Source organism: Arabidopsis lyrata, assembly GCF_000004255.2.
Source record: "Arabidopsis lyrata subsp. lyrata unplaced genomic scaffold ARALYscaffold_1, whole genome shotgun sequence".
Classification (NCBI taxonomy): domain Eukaryota; kingdom Viridiplantae; phylum Streptophyta; class Magnoliopsida; order Brassicales; family Brassicaceae; genus Arabidopsis; species Arabidopsis lyrata.
In genome coordinates, this window is record NW_003302555.1 from 2,226,838 (window position 1) to 2,250,857 (window position 24,020).

The window sequence follows — 24,020 nt, forward strand, 5'->3', positions numbered from 1 at the left end:
TTAGCTAAGAACGTCTTAGCTTATTAAGGTATTAACTATTTAATTTAAATCACTTTAATACCTAAGAGGTGCCACGTGTCACGTTTTGATTGGGCGGATTTCACATATTCTACAGATACGCCTTCTAATTTTTTCGATAATAGAGCTCGAGTTCGTGATCGAGGTATGCATCAACAATTGAAAAATGATTTGGTCGAGCATATATGGACAAAATATTAAAGAAATTAAGTTTAAAATATTTGTGATTTATGTTATAAATTGTATCTCATGTATGTTTTAATTTTTTTAATTTGCAATAATTATTTAATTTTCTATAATTATAAATTTTATTTTTATATTAATATTTTTTTTTCTAAAAACCACATGTTAAGAGCCTACCATTAATCACACAAAAATCTTAACTCAAAAATACTATCTCTTAACAATCACTTTTACAAATAAATTATTTAAATATTACTAAGATCTATCTCTAAGAAACTAATGCTCTTATAAAACCTTATAAGTACCTTGTAAAACCTTTTAAAATACATTGTAAAACCTTACAAAACACTTGTAAATACTCCGTAAAACCTTTAAAATACCTTATAAATTTTTCCCGCCAAAAATTTTCCCGCCAAAAAAATTTTGCCAAAAAAATTGCGGAATCACTTTTCCAGCAAAAAAATATTTTTTGCCGGGAAAAATTTTTACCGAAAAATTTTACAAGGTATTTTAAAGGTTTTTACAAGTGTTTTGGCGGAAAAATTACGGGAACACTTTTCCCGCCAAAAAATATTTTGTATTTTGTGGACCTAATTTTGTTTCAAATAAGGGTAAAATGGTCATTAAAAATTAAAAGAGGGCAAACTTAAAAATGGACTCTCAAAGGGGGTATTTTTGAAAAAGGATATTGAAAAAGGGGCATTTTTAACAATTTCTCAAAAATTTATTATGTGTTTTATTAATAGTTTGGTTTAAATGGATAAAATTATGGTTAGTGAAAAATTGTGTGTAAATGTTTTTAAAAAATTGTGTGTTAACCATGGGAAGACACATGATAAAAATTTTAATTGTTTTAATAATAATTTTCTAAATTAATCTTTAAACTGATTATATCATTATATGGTCTAACACTGTGTTTTTTTTATGCAGTGGACCACTAATAAAGCCTTATTAGCCTAATATATATTTATTGATTTTTGACATTAGTGGACCACTAATAAAGCCTTATTAGCCTAATATATATTTATTGATTTTTGACATTATTATCTTCATTATTAAATTGGACAGTCGTTTCCGGAAATATCTAACATTACCTTCCCAAATTAAATAAGTTAACATATATACAATTTCAAATTTTATTCCTTCCACCTATACTAATAAAAATTTATTAGATAATAACCTAAAATATATAATGATATTAAATTGATTTTTTTTTTGTTTCCGGAAATATCTCAAAATATATCACGAAATTAAATAATTTTACCTTTCAATTATAAAATTAACAGTTAGATTTTTATGGAAACTACTTTAAAAGAGTTCCATAAATTTGGGTAGTTATTAATTTGTTGATTTTATGGAAACTACTTAAAACGATTTCCATAAATATAGCGTAGTTATTAATTAGTTGATTTAATTTCAGATATTTTTTTATATAAAAAACATATATCAAATGGACACAAATGCTTTTTTCCGATTTTTTAGCTTTTTTTTTTCCAATTCAAAAATACCAATGGCATTTCATGTAATATTCTATAACAAAAAGGTTCTTTATTTTTGAGTGATTCCCAATTAATAGTATAGATTAATTATACAATCTGTCTCAATATAGATGCTATATAAATGTTTTTTTTATATATTTTCTGACACGAAATTATAATTTTTCTTATTGGTTGGGCTGCAACAAGGTTACTGGGCTATACCAGAAACAGGGCCCAATCAAAAACTAACTCTGAGCCGAAACGCACAGCTCCACTTAGCAGTTGACCCGACGACCAAAAGTCAATAATCATATCACGCAACTTGTGTTAGTTATGAACAACAACAGTTACTAATTTACGATGAAACGTTTTAGATTATGGAAAAGATGGTTTAAGTAAACGTTCAGGCGTGATCTTCATTTTAGAAACTATTTTTAAAAATCTGATTAAAAACTTGAATGCTAAATATACATAATATTAGAAAAAAACAAATTGAATGTTTGGAATTGCTAAATACTAATGTTGGATCCAAAATCCGGTTAGTTTTCATATCATTATGTAAATTTAGTATTCAAATAATATTTTATTTTAAAAAACAAACTTAAGAAATAAAAGCTTTTAGTAATCTGAAAAAAAAACAAAATCAAAATTTTAAAAACTATTTTTATAAATCCGAATTAAAAACTTGAATGCTAAATCTACATAATAATAGGAAAAACAAGTTGAATATTTGGAATCGCTAACGACTAAAGCTGGATCCAAAATCCGGTTAGTTTTCATATCATTATGTAATTTTAGTATTCAAACAACAATTAAAAAAAAAAACAAACATAAGAAAGAAAACCTTTTAAAAATTCGAAAAGAAACAAAATCAAAATTTTAAAAACCATTTTTAAAAATCCAAATTAAAAACTTAAATGCTAAATCTACATAATAATAGGAAAAATAAGTTGAATATTTGGAATCGCTACCGACTAATGCTGGATCCAAAATTCGGTTAGTTTTCATATCATTATGTAATTTTAGTATTCAAGCATAAGAAAGAAAAGCTTTTAAAAATCAGAAAAGAAACAAAATAAAAATTTTAAAAACCATTTTTAAAAACCGAATTAAAACCTTGAATGCTAAATCTACATAATAATAGGAAAAACAAGTTGAATGTTTGGAATCGCTAACGACTAATGTTGGATCCAAAATCCGGTTAGTTTTAATATCATTATGTAATTTTAGTATTCAAACAACAATTTTTTTTTAAAAAAAAAAACTTAAGAAAGAAAAGCTTTTTAAAATCCGAAAAGAAACAAAATCAAAAATTTAAAAACTATTTTTAAAAATCCGAATTAAAAACTTGAATGCTAAATCTATATAATAATAGGAAAAACAAGTTGAATATTTGGAATCGCTAACGACTAATGCTGGATCCAAAATCCGGTTAGCTTTCATATCATTATGTAAATTTAATATTCAAACATAAGAAAGAAAAGCTTTTAAAATCCAAAAAAAAAACAAAATCAAAATTTTAAAAACCACTTTTAAAAATCCGAATAAAAATTTTGAATGCTAAATCTTCATAATAATAAGAAAAACAAGTTGAATGTTTGGAATCGCTAACGACTAATGCTGGATCCAAAATCCGGTTAGTTTTCATATTATTATGCAAATTAGTATCCAAGATAAAAAACTAAAACAAATGACCTAAAACATAAATATTAGGATGGGATAGAAATTGGACCTGACTAATAATGGTTTTGATGTTGTCCTTACTCCTCCACGACAAATCTCTGATCTCGCAGCAAACCACTCTTCCACCACCGTGATCGGAAACGAATCCCCCACTCTCTCCGTCGTCGTCGATTGTCGATTTTTCTTGGACAACCACCGATAGCTTTAATTACTTCGAACGATTCTAAACGAAGGAGCGAGCATCATCTTCCGTCACTAACACTCGTATCTGGTCTGGTTGGCGAGGATTTTGCGAAGAGCAACAAATCAAGCAAATAAGTTGGAGAATAAATATGAAACGAAGAGGAGAAATCGTAAAATCAGAGAAAATTGGGTAAGAAATTGCATCTTTCTCACTCTCTAAAACTCTCTGTGTTTCTTTGGTTTTTGATACTAAAAACGATTACACCGAGAAAGAGAGGAAAGCTGGAGACGACTGTATTTATAGACTCATCTTCGGATTCAAAGATTTCCCATTTTCTTTTTTACTCTTTCTCTGTTATTTCCTTTTTCTTTGTGTTGTTTCCTTTTTCTTAACTCTTAATGTGTTTATTATTTCCTTTTTTTCACTTAGCACTGATTGTTTTCCTTTTTTGACAATTTGTAGAAAACTCTATGCTTGCAATCTCTATCTATTATTATTACAAAAAGCAAGATCAATGTTCTTGGTTAGGATTTGATTTTATTTGGCAAATTGCTTAAACCATTGATTGCTTCTGATTATCTATGAGAATGTGTGTGTAATTGAATGAATTGAATTGTTCTAATTTGGGCAAAAAATGTTTAATTTTGTACTATGAAACGTTTTCTCACATATAAAATCAAGAAAACTAATCTAAGAAATTTCGAGGGATATGAGTGGAACAGGTAATGAAACCCAAAACAAGAAAGAAAAAAAAAAAATAGAAACAGAGGCTAATTTAAGAACAACAATACGGAAAATATTACTAATGTGATTATTAATTATTCATAATCAAAGAAATGACCAGCTAAGGTGAAAACGCATTAATCACTGGAGTAGCAGTGATAGCCATTATTGGTCGAAAGAGCTTCCATGTATTGTTTCTCCAACACTTCCATTACTCTATCTGCTATGGCACTTGCATAAACACTAGATCCTTCACAAATCTGTTAAAATCACAATTACTTATTAGTCTAAAACCTTTTTTTTTTTTTGGTCTTATTAAGAGATAAATTGAAATTTATGACAAACCTTGGCGTTGAACAAGAAACTGTGGTGCTCTCCGATTTGTGCACCAGCTACATGGTGAAGATCAAGCTGAAGCTGGTCAACGACTTTGGATACAAAGACCAAACAATTGATTTTCTTCTTCTGCACGATCTTGATGGTTACGTCATCGTCTATGATGCGTACATCGACCTCAGTGAATTTCGATTTCCTCTTCAGCCATGAGCATCTCAAGGCATTGTTCTTCTTATTGATCAAACATTGTTCTACTACTTCGCTTTGAGCCTTGAAGTTCTCATCAATAACATCATCTCCTTCTCTGTTCCGCTGTTTTGTTCTTTTCTTTTCGACTAGCAGCTTGAACTCATCGATCGTCCTTAACAACTCTTTGATGTAATCTATCGCTTCTCCGACGATTGATGCTCTATCATTCTAGAGATATAAGAAAAAAGGTTTAGTTTGCAAAGTTTATTACTTGAAGAAGAAGTTAGTATATAAGTAAGTATAAAACCTTGGTGGGATTTGGAATTAGATTCTTTAAGTCACCAAACCGGTCTTTGAAGTGAACTCTTCTCTCGCGTTCGGTAGGGAAAACTTTCCGCTTTCTCGATCCTCTCCCTTTACGGTTTAGACCATTGTCTAGGTTGTTGTTTTCTTCATCATACATCAAATTCACTCCTTGGTTTTCTATCTCAGTTTGATCTTGATCAACTCCTATGAAAGTCCCATTAGGAGGCTGCAAAGGGAAATTCAGGTGGAAGAGCGGGTCATAGGCGGCAACAGAGGAAGATGTTGTCATGATAATATCTTGAAGGCTAGGGTTTGCGAATGGCGGAAGTGAGGATCTTGGTAATTGCAAGAGACTAAGTAGGTCAGGAGTTGTATGATTAGGAACCAAGTTCACAAAATCTTGGTAACCATTGTCCCAATTATTCGACTGTTGTGGATACGATGGACCTTGAAGGGTTTGGTGCATCGAACTCTGGAATTGATGATCACAATTAGGCGTAGCATTGACGTGAAGCTGATGAACATAAGCTGAGGCTGAGGCAGGTAGAGAAGAGTCTTGTGGGCTGAGGTGGAATTCAGAGAGATCTTCTAAACTGCAGTTGCTGTTGCTGTTGCTACCGATGACCGTGATCGTCGGTGGTGGCTCAGCCGGAGAGAAACTGCTCTCAGCCGTCATTTCTGCTGGAGCATTTGGATCAAAACACCCAATTTCTTCAAACATGCCTCCTCCTTCCATGTACCCAAACCGGTCCAAAGGGCTAAGAAAGATGGTTTCAAAATCTGCAAACATTTACAAAATTTTGATTTCCTAGGTTATATATTGAAAACTGCAACCTAAACTCAAACAAATCTGTTCTAACCATCTAAGAAATCAACAAAGTCTAAGCTTAGATGAATTCTTGTAATATCTAATGATCAGGTTATTAGAAATAAAAGACTAAGAGAAAGGTAAGTTGTTACCGACTTGGCTGATGATTCGCCGAAGAACCTTTTCCGATTAAAGCATCCGAATTCACGCCAAGAAGAGACTTACATTAACAACTCTTTCTCTCTCTCTCTTTTTAAAATGCCTATACGTTTGCAATTTGAGAGTACAAATAAATAGAGTGGAAGATGACACATTAAACCTTTTTTTTTTTTTGTATTTATAAAATACGTCTGTTATTTATTTGTGGTCGAACGGGGGACATAAATTTTAATTTCAAAACAAACATTTGTTTTCCTTTTGTTATATATTTTCAAAACGTATTTATAATTATTTCTCTTCTTTCTCAAAACTCTAGTGTCTTACTGTCTTGTTTGTTCGTATCGTAATATTCAAAATTGGAAACTAATGTTTCTGTTTTATCTATAAAAATTAATGGTGGTACTCTGGTAAAGTCCAGATTTCTTTTTTGCGCGTGACAATACCTAATTTGATACATCTTTATTGAAATGAAATTTTTTGTTACCTTATTGGTAAAAGAAATAGTAAGTTACATATTTGAGTTCTTTTAGTTTATAAGTTGAATCTTTTAGAGCCTTTGTTTTTTTTTTTAAGAAGTTACATTTTTTTAGTAACGAGGGTTTTGGTTGGATCATGAAATTTCTCTTTGTGGCAAGACAGGCCGGTGGTTAGTTACAGTCTGTAAGTTTCATGACGTGTCTCTCTTCGTGTGGGTCCCGTCACGATTCTCTCAGGTTTTGCCGTTTTGGGAGATGATCTTCAGGGGTATTTCGGTCTATTCCTTATATTTTCTGAGAAATGTTAAGGTTGATTTGAATCCTTCAAATATAATGGAGAGTTCTTAATTACACTTTCAATTTCGAAGTTTTTTTTTAGTAGTAAAACTCCCGTTGTTTAAAGATTTTTTCGCATTGTCTTTTGTATAAATAGGGCCGAGTTTTAACAAAAAATTAAGAAACGAGACATTCACAAAATATTATATGAAGTTAGTAGCTATAGTATTTTTTGACATCTAAAGGAAATAATATTGATCATAGTTTGTCAGCGGAAGCTTTTTCTATTAGGTCAAAAAAGATTGAACATTGTACATTTTGTCTAGCACTTCTGACTTCTGACTTCTGATATACAATGACCGATGATATTATAAATAAGATAAAGGCTTTATTTGTATTATTTCATTGTTAAGTGGAGTATTTTTTTAATTTCATGTTTGTTGGGTCATGCAAAATATGTTTCCAAGGCAAGGTAGCGGATTTTTTGTGAAGAATATTAACTGGGTCCCACGTGACGTATGGAAAAATATTAGAAACAAAAGCTATGCGGGAAAGGGTGTTTTCGTAAACTCACTTGAAAATTCTGCCAAGTGCTAACCAGTTTTGTCCGGTTTATTGATTTTTTGTTACAATTTGGGATTCAATTAATCCGACGAAGACATTTTATATTCGTTTTGTTCAGAGGTGTCGAGTTTATTTTTTATCGAGCTGCATATAAAAACCATCTCAAACAAAGCTGAGGCTGAGATGCGCAATATGGAATTAAGGAGTGTTTCGTAATTTTGGGCCTTTTTGGTTCTCCTATGAGGCTTATTTTGGGCCTCTACACAATATCAGAAGTAGGCGTTTTAACACGTTTCGTCATCTATAGCCAGATGAGAGGGCCTGAACCCTACCTGGTGGTGGTTATTTATTGCTTTAACTTACCCGACAAGTGCGACTGAATTTGAAATATCTATCTTGGGCCTACTGATCTTATCGAGGAGAGGACCATTAAATCACCCTATTCTTTGGCCTTTAGTACTATTTTATTATACTTGAAATTTCTATTTCGAAAATCTTGAGAAAAAAGTCATCGACAAAGATGAGATGTGTCGATGATACCATTGCTAGTTCAGTTGTGCTCTTGTTATTGTAATTCTTGGTGGTCCATTCTTTGGATACATTTATGTTATGCGTCCCACATCGGAAGTGTGGTAAGATTAAAAGTTTAGTGTTCAATATAAAACTTCAAATTTTGAGCATTAGGCCATTCTATTGAATTTTAAACTACGTACGGTCAGATTGAAGCGTACATATATTTGATTTTATCTTATGTCAAAACATATAAATATGTGGCTATTACTCGTACATATTTAATACTCATATAAATGAATAGTCTCAATCATAGCCGTGCTCTGTAGTTGTCAGGTAGTCGTGGTTTGAAGTAAAACACTCTCAACTATTTGTATGAAGTCTCTATACTATTAGTTCCATGCATCTAGTTTATATACAACTTATCAGTCGTCTACACTAAACCACTCGACACTCATTGATAATCAACTAAATACATACCATTACTCTTAAACCAAATTTAACTTTCATTGCTTTTTAAAAACAAATAATCAACAATAGATTATAGATGACCTAATTATTTCCACGGTGAAATACCAAAAATTCTGTAATATTAAAGATAACTATTCTTTGAAAATAGTAGTGGAAAATAAGTTGGGAAAACTTTGGACCTTGTGTGCCAAAAGTAGAAAAATAATTTCCAGCTTGTCAATTATCCCTCTCTATATATATATATTAACACACTTAGCCATCGCACACTTATTAGTTACTTCCAACATTTGGCTTCCTTCGCTTTTCCACGAACATAAACCTTCTTCTTCTTCCATTTCTTCTTTCTCTCCTCGTTTAACAATTTGTTTGATAAGAAAACAAGAATGGGAAGAAGACCATGCTGTGAGAAAATAGGATTGAAGAAAGGGCCATGGAGTGCTGAAGAAGATCGAATCTTGATCAATTATATTAGTCTCCATGGCCATCCCAATTGGAGAGCTCTCCCCAAACTAGCCGGTAAATAAGTCCTTTTCTAATGCTAATTGATATATATTAACAAAATTTTATCTAGCATTTGATTTGATTAGATGATGAGTATTATTGTTATATAGTATATATTTGTGTAAAGTTAATAATGGTGTTTGTGAAATGATTAGGGCTACTTCGGTGCGGAAAAAGTTGCAGGCTTCGTTGGATTAATTATTTGAGGCCAGACATCAAACGTGGCAATTTCACTCCTCATGAAGAAGATACTATCATCAACTTACATCAAATCTTAGGCAACAGGTTCCTCCTCCTTTTCATTACCTGTTATTTGCGAAATTTTAGTTTTTTTTTTGATCCCTATATTCTTTGAACCAGAAATTAAACATTAATCTTTGAGAAATCATCACTCACATATTTTTTTTGAACTCTTTGAGAAGTCAATCATTTTTTTTTTGTTTAAATAAGTCAATCACAATTTTCTTTCGATAACTAGTTTCTCTGTTTAGTTCATGTTATAGTAAAAAAAAGGTAAATGTTCATTTGTAGATGAAAGATTTTGGGACATCAAAATGTGAAAAAGTAACATTACTTTGGAAATTTAGTTTGTTTTTAACTGAGATGACTAGCTAGGTTACTTGACAATCTTTCTTAAGAATTGTCTTTTTATATATGTTTTGCTTTGTCAGTAAAATATTATATCTTTGTGGGGCTATGAACTGAGAAGATTCCAACCCGTGATTGCCTTTGTCCATTAAATAATTTCAATTTTTACTTTCCTCTAATTATACTTTTTTCTTCTTCTCATAAACAATTTTTATTCACTACTAGACAAGATAGGCACTGTGATCAGCGTAAGACATGTGCAAATTCTTTTAACCATATACACATGAACTTCAATAACTTTTCTTTTGTTTTACTCGCTCTTTGTTCTCATCACAACAATGTAGACGTATTATAGTGAATCATACATGTGACATTTTGTTTGATATATCTTTCTTTTGGTAGATGGTCTGCGATAGCTGCAAAATTGCCAGGACGAACAGACAACGAAATTAAAAATGTTTGGCACACTCATTTAAAGAAAAGACTCCACCATAATCAAGATCAAAATAACAAGGAAAATTTCGCCTCTACTACAGCTGCGGAGAGGCTGCAACAACAATCTAGCAGTAGCGCCGACATTTCAGAAATTACAACATCGGGAAACAATAACGACATCTCCAATAACAACAAAGACTCTGCGACGTCATCCGAAGATGTTCTTGCAGTTATAGATGAGAGCTTTTGGTCAGAAGTCGTATTGATGGACTGTAACATTTCAGGAGATGGTGAGAAGAATGAGCAAAAGATAGAGAATTGGGAGGGCTCATTAGATAAAAATGATAAGGGGTATAACTATTCGAAATTGGATAACCATGACATGGAGTTTTGGTTTGACCATCTCACTAGTAGTCGTATAGTTGGAGAAATTTGCGACATTTCTGAGTTTTGATTTGTTTTAGTTAAGACTTATATCTTCCTTTAATTTGTAACCCACATGAATAAAAGTCATTTACGTTTCCTAATTCCTATATTAGTCCTCTTTCTATGTGTCGTTGTACTACTTTTGGTTGATTAAAAGGTTACTATAGGATATAAAATTCTAAATGTTCGTATCATGCTAAACATATATTTTGATTTTTCTGCAAAAAAAACCCTCCAAGTCATTTTTGATTGCAATTTAACCCTCCAAATCCGACTTATGCAAGTCAACCCCATGAAGTCCAAAGTCACCCGCTAAATAGCCCTCAGTCGTATCGATGACGTGGCAACGTTGAAACATTAGACGGAGAGTGAAACGTACCGTATTAAGGAGGCAAAAACGGCATGGGTTTAATTAGTTGTTGTCGTTTTATTCTTTAAAAAACGACATGATGTTATGTGTATCGGGTTAAATCGATAAAGGGGAAAAAATTAGGGTTTTCTCATAAACTTCAAATCGATTTGGGGGAAAACAATTAGGGTTACAAAATTTGGGTGAAATCGATTTGGGGAAAGATGGTATCTTGATCGCGAGTTGGATTGGGATTAGAGTCTGTAGGGATACGAATCGATTGAGATAGGAGAGTGGTTCGATTGGGATTGGTGAGTGGATCGATTCGGATAGGAGAGTGGTTCGATTTCTTTCACTCGCATCGTGGGATTGGATAGATTGGGGTTTGTTTCACTCGCATCGTTGGATTCTTCATACCCGTTGGATTCTTTTGCGTGGTGGGATTGGGTGAAGAAGAGAGTACGGCTGCGATGAGGTAAGGTTCCTTGTTTATGGGTCGAGATCTTTGTTTTTCTTAGCTTGCTTCTTTTCATAGAATAAATCCATCTGTTCTTGTGTGCAGTTTCGATCTGTTCTTATATGTTGGAGGATATTGGTCAAAAAACGATGGATTTTACCATGGTGGAGAGACACATGAAGTGGGTCTGATGTCGGCGGCCACTTTTAGCATTAACTCGGTTGTAACGCTTGTTGTGGAGCTAATCGGGTATGAAGAGAACATGAGAAAAGTCTCATGGTTTCCACCAAAATCTCCTGAGAACAAAGAAGACATTGATAGCGAGGACGTGTTAAAGAAGGTGGTACATTACGCTGTTGGAGCAGGTGCCTTAACTCTGTACGTTGTCAGGGAAGATGATCCATACTTAGGTCGGCGTGTGGATAGTAATCTCGGTTACTTGGCAGATGAAGATAATGAGGGTGAGTTAGCTATTGGTGATGAAGGTGGTAATCCTCAAGATGAAAATGAAGAGCAGAATGGTGACAGCAGCAGTGAGAGTGATGGAGGCCATGCAGCTGTTGATGAGAGCAAGTATCCAAAATTTAGTATTGGTGATGAGTACAACACAATACAGTCCTTTAAAAATGCTGTTAACAAGTATGCAGTGAAGAAGAGGAGGGACATTAAGTATGATAAGTCGGATAGCAAGCGTGTGGTAGCAATATGTTCAGAGAAGAAGTGTCCTTGGAGGATTTCTGCCACTATAAATAGCAGCTGTAGTAGAGTGGTTATTAGATCCTTGAATGATGAACATGATTGCACTTGGCAAGGTAAAGTGTCACTTCTCACTAATGCTCGCATTGCTGATCTTTACCTTGAAGAATTCAGACTTAATCCGGATTTCTCTGCAACCCAGTTGCAAAATAAGCTTTTGAGACGTAATATTAATGTTCCTTGGACAATCTGCGAGAGGACACGCCTGAGATGCTTGCAGATTTTTGATGATGAGCAAGCAGAGTCTTTTTCAAGGCTTTTTGATTATGTGGCTGAGTTGAAAAGAAGCAATGAGGGATCTACAGTGGCATTGGAGGTAAGACAAGAAAAATTTCATAGATTTTATTGTTGTTTTGCTGCTCTAAAAGATGGATGGAAGGCAGCTTGTAGGAGATTATTCATCTTGATGGAACATTTCTGAAGTGGAGAATGTCAGGAATGTTGTTAGTGGCTTGTGGAAGAGATCCTAATGATCAAATGTTTCCTATAGCTTGGGGGATAGTGGATTGTGAAAATACTCCAAATTGGATGTGGTTTCTTGAGCATTTAATGTATGACTTAGATTTGGGGCCAGGAAATGGGTTAACATTAGGTAGTGACCAGCAAAAAGGATTGATTGCAGCAGTGAAGGATGTTCTGCCGTTTGCTGAACATAGAATGTGTGCTAGACATGTTCATGCAAACTGGAAGAAAAAACATTCTGGAGCAGAATTTGAAGACTTATTTTGGGCTGCTGCTGATTGTTATTATCCTGCTCAGTTTGATAGAAAGATGGAAGAGCTGAAGAATTATTCACTTGATGCTTATAATGACTTGAAGATATCTATTTTCTGTCCATGGTCCAGGGCTTTTTTCACTGAGTTCTCGAAGTGTAGTGCTGTGGAAAACAATCTTGGAGAGTCATTCAATGCTGCAATTCGGATTGCAAGAACCAAACCAATTGTTGAGATGCTAGAAGAGATAAGAAAAAGAGTTATGGTCTCTAATGAGAAGAAAAGAGCTGAAGCAGAGAAAGCAAAAGGAGAGTACACTCCCAGATCTAGAGCTTTGCTAGACCAGCAAATTGATTTAGCAAAGAACTGTCGTCCTTTAAGTTGCGGTTTGGGAAACTATGAGGTTGCCTATTTCAACTACAAGACCAATCTGCGTACGGATGGCTTTATTGTACAAATGCGGGGTGTGGTCTCGTGTAGTTGTAGAATGTATTTGGTAAGTGGGATACCTTGTAGCCACATTATTTCATGTCTGAGGCATGAGAAGAACAGTGATCAAGATCCTAAGACTTTGATATCTCCTTGGTTCACCACAGAGAAGCTGAAAAGATGTTATTTGAACTTGATGAAACCTGTAAATGGCATGAACTTGTGGAGAATAACTTCAGCTCCAAGGGTAAAACCTCCTCCGTTTAAGAAGCCTAGTGGAAGACCACCAGGAAAGAAGAGAAAGAAAGAGAAAGGTGAACCAAGAGATGCAAAGAAAATGACCAAAAGAGGAACCAAAATTGTAAGTATTTCTGTTTATTCCTTTTAAGTATTTCTGTTTACATCTAAAGAAATCTCTTTTATTATCTGTTTTATGTACAGCATTGTGGTTTATGTGGAGTAGAAGGTCACAACAAACTCAAATGCAAGACTGGACCGAAGCCTAAGCCACCACCTAAACCACCAGGTAGGCCACGAAAGAGACCATTTGCCTCGATTTCTGAAGCTGAACCAAGCCTTCCAAGCCTTCCAAGCCTGCCAAGCTTTCCAAGTCAATCAAATGAAGTTGAAGATCTTCCAAGCCTTTCATCTGCACTCCCTAAGAGAGGTCGTGGAAGACCTCGTAAAAGTCAGTTTGATGGTGCATCATCCTCTCAACCACCTCCTGAAAGAACAGAGCCTATGTATGACACAGGGCCTAGAACTCTACTAAGAGTGAGTACATCAAACTTTTTTTTTTGTTGTCATCAAACTAGAAATGTTCATCAAAATTCGATGTGTTTTGTTGCAGGAAGGTTACGGTGTCTTCACTAGTCCTGTAACTGGTGATGACTATATCCATGTTGGTAGGTCTGTCGTTGATACACGAGATAACACAGTCCTTCCAAGCACTCTTTATGCAGCCAGGGAACGAAAGAAGCTTGCTGTTGGACGTGGTCGTGGCAAGAAGAAATGAGATGTGGCTTTTTCATTTGATGCTTCCCTTTTATATTTTCAAACTAGATAATGTTTATCGGATGTTGTTTGTTTTGTTGTGTTGTTATGGGATACCTTTTGTCGGTTTAACATCATGTTTGTGTTTTGGTGGAAACCTTATCATTATGTGTTCTGTTTTGTTGGATTTTTCACCTTGTGTTTTGTTTTTTGTGGTACTAAGCATTTACAAAACCTATCACACACACAAACACATGATTTAGACCAAAACACAAATCATATTACTAGACAAAATATTTCAAACCCCATATTACAAAACCAATTGTTTGTGACGAACATTGAAAATCCTTTCAAAGACAACCAAAAAGTGAAAGAACTTCATCCGCATACTACTAAAGAGAGAGAGTTTTCTAAACATTGTAATAATCTACTTAAACAAGTAGATTATGATTGCTACCAAAACAAAAATTGCAACAAGCACATTCTTCAATTCCAAAGCTATTCCATCACTTTTCTTTGCAATCATCTCCCTAAGCCTAGCAAACTCCATCACATTTTCATCATGGAGATCATAAATATGAAGAATCTCGACTTTATGCCTTTGAAGCGTCTCATGCATTTTATGCAATTCTCCGAGAAGGTAAGTAAATTCCTGCATCACAGCCTCATCAAAACATTTCCGTATGTGATGTGCCCCATCCTACCAAAATTCAACAAAAAACTCAAACCAAATTCAAACCAAATTCACCAAAACACAATTCAACAAACACTTACATCGGAATTTTGACATGTGTAGAATCGTCTTCCCGGGTTCATCGTTGATTGAGTATCAAGCTGTGCTCTTCCACCACAAAAACAATGAGTAGGAATCCCATAGTCAAATTCATCATCGTGACATCGATCCGCAAGAATACCATTGGGCATAGAGGTTGACCTTGAGCTATCAGACATGTTCGATTAAGAAGAAGATCGAAATGGAAAAGAAGAATCAATCTCCCAATTTCGGACCCCCAATTTGAGATGAAGAAGAAGATGTAAAATAAGAATGAATCTCCCAATTTCGAACCCTAAGTTTTAAGAGAATTCCAGTGTCGTTTTTTAGCAGAAGCAAAACGGTGTCGTTTCGACATCCGTTATGTTTTTAAACGGAATTCAACGTTGCCACGTCATCGATACGACTGAGGGCTATTTAGCGGGTGACTTTGGACTTCATGGGGTTGACTTGCATAAGTCGGATTTGGAGGATTAAATTGCAATCAAAAATGACTTGGAGGGTTTTTTTGCAGAAAACCCTTTGATTTTTTTTGTGTTTTTCTTTTGACGTCATATAATAAGTTTTTTTACTAAAGATCTCTTAGCAATATATATATATATTTTTTTAACACTCCCTCTGTTTTACAAAGAGTGTCATTCTAGAATTTTTCACACAAATTAAGAAAATTAAACAAATTTTATTTTTACCCCTTATTAATACACTAAATATTACCCTCTCTCTAATTAATAAGCTAAAATAGTGAGGTTAAAAAAGAGAATTAGTCTTTAAAACTGCATTGAAAACACAAAACGACATTTTTTGTGAAACGAGATTAAAACCTTAAAATGACATTATTTGTGAAACGGAGGGAGTATTGTTTAAAGCTATGGTGATGTCTTATACTGTAACTAGCAGTAAACATGTTTAGTGGATGCCTAGATTAAAGAAAGTCTATTGTTGTTCTAATGGTGGTCGCATACTTTTAAAAGAATATTCCTTTTTTTTTTCTATGCACAATGAATTACTTTTTTTTTTCTTTGGGTACAGACACAATGAATTACTAATTTACTATACAATCGCATTTTAAACTCTTATATAGCCAGGGCCGGCCCTGAAAGCAGGGGCATGAAACAAATGAATGGGGCCCCAAATTTTTTTAAAAATTTTGCAAGAGAAAATATTTATAAATAGGCCCCCGAAAAATATTATGTTTAAGAAAAAGCTCCCAAATTTTATAACTGTTCATAATAACCCTAAAAAAAATGTTTTGTTGCTTTGACCCTCAAATTTCTAGGACCGGCCATATAGCTCACTAAAAGTAGTGGCTAACTGACAAAAAAGATATTAAGTAACCATTGCTATAGCTTTTCCTAATAGATTTGGCGTTCTCAAGCTCGATTATAACTTACTTATGTGTATATCAGTGCCGGCTCAATACTTTGATGGATCTTAGGGCAAAAAAAATTTTAGGCCCTTAGAATTTTTTTTTATAGTATTTTTGTGTTATAAAAAAATTTTGTATGATATTTTTAATAAAAATTTAATTATTAAAACTAAAAACAGTAAATAAAAAAATTTATGGGCCCTTATAAATTTTATTTTTATGTTGTAATATAATTTTTTAATACTTTTATAAAAATAATTTTAAAAATGGGCCCATTAATTATTGGAAAACGGAATTGGGCCCCTGGCCGTCGCACCGCCCGCCCTCTTATCTGAGCCGGCACTGGTGTATATATGTATGTGATCCTCGATTACTCCATTGAGCAATTGTGATAAACCTAAAATTTGTAAACATAAGAAGAAGAAGACAGTGAATGCTCGTCAAAAATTGTTTTTGTTTCGCCGTAGCAATTACTGGTAGTGCGATCTTGATTTTACAGAGACAGCTTCTTGGCTAATAAAATTAAAACGAGGTAACTTATAAAAAACCATTACCAAAGAAGCACCATTGATATTATCGATGATCCAGCGATGACTCCACTATAAGTTATAACAAATATATCACCATCAACTAAACTAAGTACTAACTAAACACAATAATGGTTCTTCGAAGCATAAAAAACCAATGAGAAGCATAAAATGATAAAAACGTGGTTGACAAGTGACAACTAAACCAGAGAATGGGATGATTTTTATCAATTATTCTGGCTAGGTCTGGACCCACCTTCAAGGAGCTGAATCCAATCACATTTTTGAGACAGCATAACTGACTTAGAGTGAGTCTCTCAACCAAGAAAAGGTTTAGTTAAAGAATTTGAAGTTACTTAGAAGTTTTGGGTGACCTATATTGCCCTAGAACATCAAAACAACAAATATCAACCTCTTTGTAATAGACTTTTGAAAATCCATGATTGAACACCAAATAATGTCTGCAAACAGTAGTTGACAAGGTACATCAGTGTAATAATAATACCTTCAAATAAAAAACCTCACAGCCAGCCAGTATTTTTCAAACAAACAGAAAACAGAGAGAGTAACTCATTCAACTGGTGCATACAGAGCAAAATTCAGCTGTGTTTGGGTCTCTTTCACTGTCCAATTAGCTGGAATTACTACTAAGTAACTCCACTAGTTCGGCTTTCTTCATCTTTGAAAACCCTTTTAGTCCTCGTGACTTTGCTAGGCCTCTCAGTTCCATCAGCTTCAGTTTACTCAAGTCTTTCACGGCTTCTTCCTCAGCTTCATCACTATCTTCATCAGCATCATCGTGAGACTCATCATCATCTGAAAACACATCTAAAATACCATCATCATCTAAAGTCACTTCATCATCCTCCTCCTCTTGAAACAATGATGATGAATCTGGCTTCAGCTCTGACTCTTTTTTAAGCATAGTTGTCAGAGGCCCAGGTTCTGACTCATTTTCAGGTTCGTGCTCGTACTCAGGCTCATGCTCAATCTCAGGCTCATGTTCAGGTTCATCCTGCAACTCTACTGTATCCTTCTTCTGGGTCCAGGTTACGCTGTAACTCGATGATTGATCAAAAGTTGCCTCACTAGAATAAGCTGGCGGTGATTTAGATCTTGGTACTGGCGACTTTCTTCTGAAGCTTGATGTTGGTCTGGTAAAGGATGATGCATTATTATCTTTGTTCCCTGAATTGACAAGATTTCCATTGCGATTTTGTTTGTCGACAGTATCTTCTTGTACTTCTCCCTGGCTGCTAAATTTGCTAACTTGCTTCTTGCTTTGCTCTCCCGAGTGTTTCCTTAGTAACTTAAGAAGGGAGTCAACAGTTTCACTTTCTTTTCCCTGCCCTTTAGAAGCTTCTTCAATCTTTTTTTCTTCTTTCTTTGATGCAGCACGAGCTCGGAGCTGAGCTTGAACCTTTCTGAAAAGCTCGACTATCTCTTTCTCTCTAGGTCCAGGGGATGAGATAGCTTGGAATTTGGGGGAGCTAGATAGAGAGAATAAAGGCCCATTTCTTGAAGACAACATATCAGAGTTTTCGATATCGAGATCGTCTCTCCCTTCGCTCTGCCTGTTGTTTCCCCGGAAACCATGCTTATTAAGTCTAGAGAAATCAGGATTTCTCCTATAGCCGCCAGAACTAGCTCGGCATAGAAAAGCATTCTTATTGGAGACAGATTTCAGACGCCCATTCTTGTGATCCAGACAGGAAGAGCAAGGTAAGATGGAAAGTGTTCTTCTTGAAACAGCAGAGGTAGAGAAGGAACGGCTGTCTGAAAGTGTGTAACCTGTGTTACCAAGCAAATACCACAGAGAGTAAGCAGATTAAAAGATAGTACAATTCGTTAGGCCAGTACAAAAGCATGTAAGAGCCCACACATGAATAAGCGGAATTTTATATAACACTCGAAGAGTCATTTCATCGAGCAACTGGTGGACAACAAAACAAAACAAAATAATCTCTCGTCACACGGTGGTGACAGGGGCATAAAACAGTAGTGCTCGGAGAGAATTCAAGGAAGAACACTAACAATATTCCCGGAAAACAAATAGAGACACACATAGATATAGATAAGATACCTTAACAACTATCAACGACAATTATAAAAAAGAAGAAGAGGAACATTTTATCAACGACATGTGAGAGAAAGAGAAAGAGAGAGACATGAAAAGGGTAGAGGATGGTGAAGTACCAGGTACATAGTCAGAAGTCAAATGGAAAGTTCCCGACATCGCCATGGACAGACTCCAGGAGCAAAGAAGAGAGATTTATGCTTCTCGACTTTCGTCTTCTCTGGCTTGTCTTGGTAACACAAATCTTGATATTGGGCTTTTTCCAGTTAGGTTATTATGGGCTTTGTGAAATTTGCGGAAAAAAAAAAAAAACAATAAACCGAGAAATTTTAGAACCGATTGTAGTAACGCAAACCAATAATTCAATTCGGTCTAATTTCGGTTACAATTCTTCCAAACCGAAATCAGAATCAATTTCATATTATTATTTTCGTCACAGTCTTCTTCGGTTCGGTTTAAAACCATGGTTTGGAAGAAATGGTTGTTTCTAGAGGATGAAAAGCTCATGATGAACCGTTTCCTCAACACTCAACAGCATCCATATCAAGCTTAAGAACCAACGGGCCAACATTTGCCACAAATATCTCCAATGACAACTAAATTGGAGTTTATAAGTGAAACAAAGACACAGTGAAAAGTGGTGCAAGAAAGGTTCTTCATTATTACGCCTTGTGGTCTTTAGCCAATTCATCCACATCGAGTTCTACCGCCAGGATTGGTGAATCCTCTTCCATGGCAAATTCACTGATAAGAGCAACAATTCCAGGATTTGTTTTCCTCAAGTCAAAACAAGAATATAAGGAAGATAAAGCTGATATGGGACGATAAACTGTTCTCTTACCTGTTGCTTACTGGACCATGATCCACGGCTGTCCTCAGACAATATATAGCTCTTCCCACTATGTCCGCCATTGAAATCGGACCAAATGTTCGACTATCATATGCTTCCTATCAATACATACCAAAGTATACAGAGATTTAGTTTCTCTTATGTAATGCGGTATTACATGGTTTAAGTTGCGAGTGGGATTTTGCAATTGTATAATGTAAGGGAGTAAGTAAGTGATGTACCTTAGATTTCATCTCTTGGTTCTCAGCTACGACCCAGCACTGATCCTTTTCGAGAACAAAAGGCTCATCTTTCTCATCACTTGATACCATTTCAGATCCCTCTACAGCTGCTAATCTTCTGACTATATACTTCTTTTTTTCATTCGGGTCCTTGAAGACAACAGCATCCCCAACGAAAATGTACCTAGATAACAAAGCAAGAAAACTAGATGAGAATCACTAATAATACATACACTTAACCTAGAAAAGGCTGCGAGCTAAAGGGATTCCACTGATTATTGTATAATTTACAATTTCAATGAGCTCATCGGAGTTGAATATAGTTGTCTGTGCCAATCAACTAATGGAGATTAAAGTACAGCTCCTACGCAAGAAAGGCAACATAAATAATCCAATGTTTATGACTTAAGATTAACGTGATCCCATATCGCCATCAAATAACTAGCAATGCAACTACAGAGCCACATTTCATGAAACACCAAGTGGAACTAAAAAGACAAACCCTTAATGGCAAGTAACATACCTTGTATCAACAACTGGCAGCTTACGGACAAGTAGCGTGTTTTCATTTGTTCCCATAGTTGGGGCCATCTCTTGCCCCTTATCCGAGTGTAAGTATGTTATCCTTCCATAGAATAGATTCTTCATGACTATACCAAGGAGTTCCCGGTCACTGAGCTTCTCTCTAGTATGTTTCTGACAAATAGAGTAACTCAAGCAAGGTAAGTATAACAGATTCTATAAAATATTATTAAAAAAAAAAAAACAGATTCTACATGCCAGTTTTAAACAACTCAATGAGCTGAAAAAAATGGATTCAGAAAAGAAACAACAAGGACCAGAACAATCATGACGGCTTTATTTGGGTCATTGGATTTAATCATATAATCTGAAAGAAAGATCTTGAAATCATATTCACAAGTGAAACTATATGATACAAGTACTATCACAAATTCAACAGCTACCGATTTGCATATATGAGCTTGTATTAAAATAAATAAATTCAAGAACCACAAGCTATTGAAGATCTTGTTTTTAAAATCAAATTGTGCTTTTTTAGTATAAGAGGTAGCTACAATCACCAACTAAAAAACATACAAATTTTGATTATCCAAATGCATAGCTCGAGAGAAGCAAAATGTCTTGAAAAATGGCGCTTTATTGGGGAAAATAAGAAACCCTAGACCATACCTAGAGCCAATTATATAAATTACAAAGAGAGAAATCAGAAAGGTAAATTTCCAAAAATCCCAGTAAGCCTAAAGCAAGGAACTGAAAGCTTAACACAAATTGAGTCACAGTGTGAGAGAGAGAGCATTGTGAGAACCTTGAGGCTGAGAGTGAGAGAGTACTCGAGCTTGTGAGCCATGTATCGGACATAATTCGTGATGGATGCCATCGTTGAGTGCTAGCGACTTTTAATCGGAAGGGACCTCTTCGCCGCGTCGGTTTTCTAAGCCTCGTCGCCGCCGTTGTCGAACTGGTGGTGTTTTATGGGTTCGTCGGTCATAAAAATCTCGTGATTTTCAAAAATTGCCAAAAAAGGTTTGATGTTTAGGAAATATTGAAATTAGCCTCGGAACTATTCTTCAGTTTTTGAATTTTAACCCTGAATCAAACAATTGTCACTTAAACCCCTACCAGGAAGCTTCTGACCAAAACATCTAGTTAGGCTTTGTCAATATGCCACGTGTTCAACAGTCTTTCTAACTCCCTCTCTGCTCAACATTTCCTTGGGACACATTTGCAGATTGAAGCTATTAGATAATCAAAGACAAATACCAAACACAACAACAAATTTTCCAGAAGATTTGAATCCGATCATCTCTAAGAAACTTCATCTCAGGTTCTCTCCTCTCTTCGTTTTCTAGTGTCAAACTCAAGGATCAATACATTTGAATTGATAGATCCAATTTATTGTAATTTTTTCTTCCCTGATCTCTATTCGTTAGATTTTGGTTGATTGATCTCGATTCGGAGTTTACGATTGTGTACTTTTTATTATTATAGAACGATGGTGACTCGAAACTGAATCGGAAATCAAATTAGGGTTTCTTTTAGGGCTTTGTTAAATTAGACTAATTTTGGGCTAGTTTTACAGAGAATATGGACAAATTGAAGATAGCGGAATGGGGGGAGAAGCTGAAGACTGGTGGAGCTCAGATGAGCAGAATGGTGAGTGAGAAAGTGAAAGATATGCTTCAAGCTCCGACCTTGGAATCGAAAATGGTGGATGAAGCTACTTTAGAGACGTTAGAGGAGCCTAATTGGGGAATGAACATGAGGATATGTGCTCAGATTAACAACGATGAGTTTAACGGCACTGAGATTGTTAGAGCCATTAAGAGGAAGATCTCAGGTAAGAGCCCTGTGAGCCAGAGGCTGAGCCTTGAGCTTTTGGAGGCTTGTGCTATGAACTGCGAGAAGGTATTCTCTGAAGTTGCTTCTGAAAAAGTTCTTGATGAGATGGTTTGGTTGATCAAGAACGGAGAAGCTGATAACGAGAACAGAAAGCGAGCTTTTCAGCTTATTAGAGCTTGGGGACAATCCCAGGATCTTACTTATCTTCCTGTTTTCCACCAGACTTATATGGTAAATCTCTCTGGATCTCATTTGCTTTATTATGCAAAGACGTTTTCTTGTTAATTTGTGTCATTCTCTGTTTTTCTTATTCCTGGTTGTTTGTTTCTGATTTCTCCTAGGGCTTGGAAGGCGAAAACGGATTACATGCTCGAGGTGAAGAGAATTCAATGCCGGGACAAAGTTCTCTTGAGTCTCTTCTGCAACGGCCTGTTCCAGTGCCTCCACCTGGTAGCTATCCGGTTCCTAATCAAGAACAGGCTCGTGGGGACGATGATGGTCTTGACTATAACTTTGGAAACTTATCTATAAAGGATAAGAAAGAACAGATTGAGATTACCCGGAACAGCCTCGAATTGCTCGCTAGCATGTTGAATACTGAAGGGAAGCCGAATCACACAGAGGTAATCTCTGCGTTTTTTTCCCCATCTAAACATATTCTTTGTATTGAGTATCTCCTCCTGATTTACATTATCATTTCCTTGGATATATATGCTTAAAGTGAAATTGACAGGATAAAAATAAGTAATGGGTTTTTATATATGTTTCGGTAACAGGACGATCTCACGGTAAGCCTGATGGAGAAATGCAAGCAATCACAGCCGTTGATTCAAATGATTATAGAGAGCACAACAGACGACGAGGGAGTTCTGTTTGAGGCTCTGCATCTGAATGATGAGCTCCAACGTGTTCTATCTAGTTACAAGAAGCCTGATGAAACCGAGAAGAAAGCCTCCATTGTTGAACAAGAATCATCAGGAAGCAAAGAGGCTGGTCCGAAACCAACAGAAGAAGAAGAAGAACAACCTGTAAAGAAAACGGGTGATGATGATGACACAAAACATTCAGAAGCATCAGGATCCTCCAACAAAACCGTCAAAGAAGATAAGCTGGCCGTGAAAATAGAACTCGGGCTTTCTAGTGATGAAGATGAAAAATAAGCAGTCTGTGTTTGTCTTCTTCCGACATGGATATCAGAATGTTGGGAAGATTTGTTCTTGATGGTTTACTTTTAGATAATAACAATGTACTTCCACTATAAGTGTGGAACCTTTTTAGATTCGTTTCTTGCTGTGTTTTAAAGTGTTTTTTTTTTTTTTTTTTTTAGACATTTTTAAACCGTAGGTGAATGTTTGGACTTAGCCTATTACTTATGTGTTGTGAGGTTAGTATCTTCATTAATGTTAAGAGTCTCAGATTAACTCGCTCGGAATGATAAAATGAAGTCTAACATTTATGTGTTTAGTCTTCCAAATTCAAATAATAAACCGAGTCTTGGACGATGCTTCACAGTGATCTTTCAAAAGTTTACTCTTATCACCAACTAGGTAAGCCAAATAACTGAATAAGGTCTTGTACCAATTGTAGAGTATATGATACTTGCCTACACTCGGGTAAAGACTGTCTCATGTAATCATCTTGTTATGCTAGTTTCTTCTTTAATTGTAGCTTCTCCAATCTAAAATGAACTCCTAAGAGTGATAAGACTAATTTTGCTTCATCCATGATCTAATCCTAAACATCTTTAAAACTGTTTAACAATGGTTCCTTTTGTCGGTGATAATACCCAAACCATGTTACCAAAAATTAAATCTTTGATTTGTTGCTTCTTCAAG

The 24,020-nt window shown here is 35.1% G+C and overlaps 7 protein-coding genes across 9 annotated transcripts; 3 read left to right on the forward strand and 4 right to left on the reverse strand.

Annotated features, from left to right (window-relative positions):
* Nucleotides 1-4,210: 4,210 nt before the first annotated feature.
* Nucleotides 4,211-7,374, reverse strand: LOC9325653 (transcription factor bHLH89). Of its 2 annotated transcripts, none has more exons than XM_021015097.1 (4): nt 6,061-7,374; nt 5,102-5,880; nt 4,615-5,022; nt 4,211-4,529 (listed from the first exon to the last, which is right to left on the reverse strand). In XM_021015097.1, exons 2-4 carry the CDS (start codon nt 5,834-5,836, stop codon nt 4,407-4,409), a joined length of 1,266 nt encoding a protein of 421 aa, XP_020870756.1. In that variant the 5' UTR covers nt 5,837-5,880; nt 6,061-7,374; the 3' UTR covers nt 4,211-4,406. The 2 variants fall into 2 exon arrangements, with proteins under 2 accessions (XP_020870756.1, XP_002892324.1); XM_002892278.2 differs by having other exon boundaries at nt 6,065-7,373.
* Nucleotides 7,375-8,427: 1,053 nt separating this feature from the next.
* On the forward strand, nt 8,428-10,438 carry LOC9328387 (transcription factor MYB14). The gene is made up of 3 exons (XM_021014839.1): nt 8,428-8,880; nt 9,021-9,150; nt 9,856-10,438. Exons 1-3 carry the CDS (start codon nt 8,748-8,750, stop codon nt 10,340-10,342), a joined length of 750 nt encoding a protein of 249 aa, XP_020870498.1. The 5' UTR covers nt 8,428-8,747; the 3' UTR covers nt 10,343-10,438.
* Nucleotides 10,439-12,291: 1,853 nt separating this feature from the next.
* On the forward strand, nt 12,292-14,200 carry LOC9325654. Its single transcript, XM_002889544.2, has 3 exons — nt 12,292-13,379; nt 13,460-13,792; nt 13,869-14,200. The coding sequence occupies exons 1-3, from the start codon at nt 12,306-12,308 to the stop codon at nt 14,031-14,033; spliced, it is 1,572 nt and encodes a 523-aa protein (XP_002889590.2). The 5' UTR covers nt 12,292-12,305; the 3' UTR covers nt 14,034-14,200.
* A 92-nt stretch (nt 14,201-14,292) lies between these two features.
* LOC9325655 lies at nt 14,293-15,249 on the reverse strand. The gene is made up of 2 exons (XM_002892279.2): nt 14,786-15,249; nt 14,293-14,711 (listed from the first exon to the last, which is right to left on the reverse strand). Exons 1-2 carry the CDS (start codon nt 14,960-14,962, stop codon nt 14,439-14,441), a joined length of 450 nt encoding a protein of 149 aa, XP_002892325.1. The 5' UTR covers nt 14,963-15,249; the 3' UTR covers nt 14,293-14,438.
* A 1,832-nt stretch (nt 15,250-17,081) lies between these two features.
* LOC9328388 (rho-N domain-containing protein 1, chloroplastic) lies at nt 17,082-19,003 on the reverse strand. Its single transcript, XM_002892280.2, has 2 exons — nt 18,873-19,003; nt 17,082-18,467 (listed from the first exon to the last, which is right to left on the reverse strand). Exons 1-2 carry the CDS (start codon nt 18,916-18,918, stop codon nt 17,308-17,310), a joined length of 1,206 nt encoding a protein of 401 aa, XP_002892326.1. The 5' UTR covers nt 18,919-19,003; the 3' UTR covers nt 17,082-17,307.
* A 152-nt stretch (nt 19,004-19,155) lies between these two features.
* On the reverse strand, nt 19,156-21,315 carry LOC9328389 (mitochondrial inner membrane protease subunit 2). The gene is made up of 5 exons (XM_002892281.2): nt 21,152-21,315; nt 20,348-20,520; nt 19,825-20,008; nt 19,595-19,701; nt 19,156-19,497 (listed from the first exon to the last, which is right to left on the reverse strand). Exons 1-5 carry the CDS (start codon nt 21,221-21,223, stop codon nt 19,416-19,418), a joined length of 618 nt encoding a protein of 205 aa, XP_002892327.1. The 5' UTR covers nt 21,224-21,315; the 3' UTR covers nt 19,156-19,415.
* Nucleotides 21,316-21,539: 224 nt separating this feature from the next.
* Nucleotides 21,540-23,617, forward strand: LOC9328390 (target of Myb protein 1). Of its 2 annotated transcripts, none has more exons than XM_021010848.1 (4): nt 21,540-21,743; nt 21,926-22,416; nt 22,527-22,808; nt 22,962-23,617. In XM_021010848.1, the coding sequence occupies exons 2-4, from the start codon at nt 21,931-21,933 to the stop codon at nt 23,343-23,345; spliced, it is 1,152 nt and encodes a 383-aa protein (XP_020866507.1). In that variant the 5' UTR covers nt 21,540-21,743; nt 21,926-21,930; the 3' UTR covers nt 23,346-23,617. The 2 variants fall into 2 exon arrangements, with proteins under 2 accessions (XP_020866507.1, XP_002889591.1); XM_002889545.2 differs by having other exon boundaries at nt 21,540-21,670.
* The last annotated feature ends 403 nt before the right edge of the window (nt 23,618-24,020 follow it).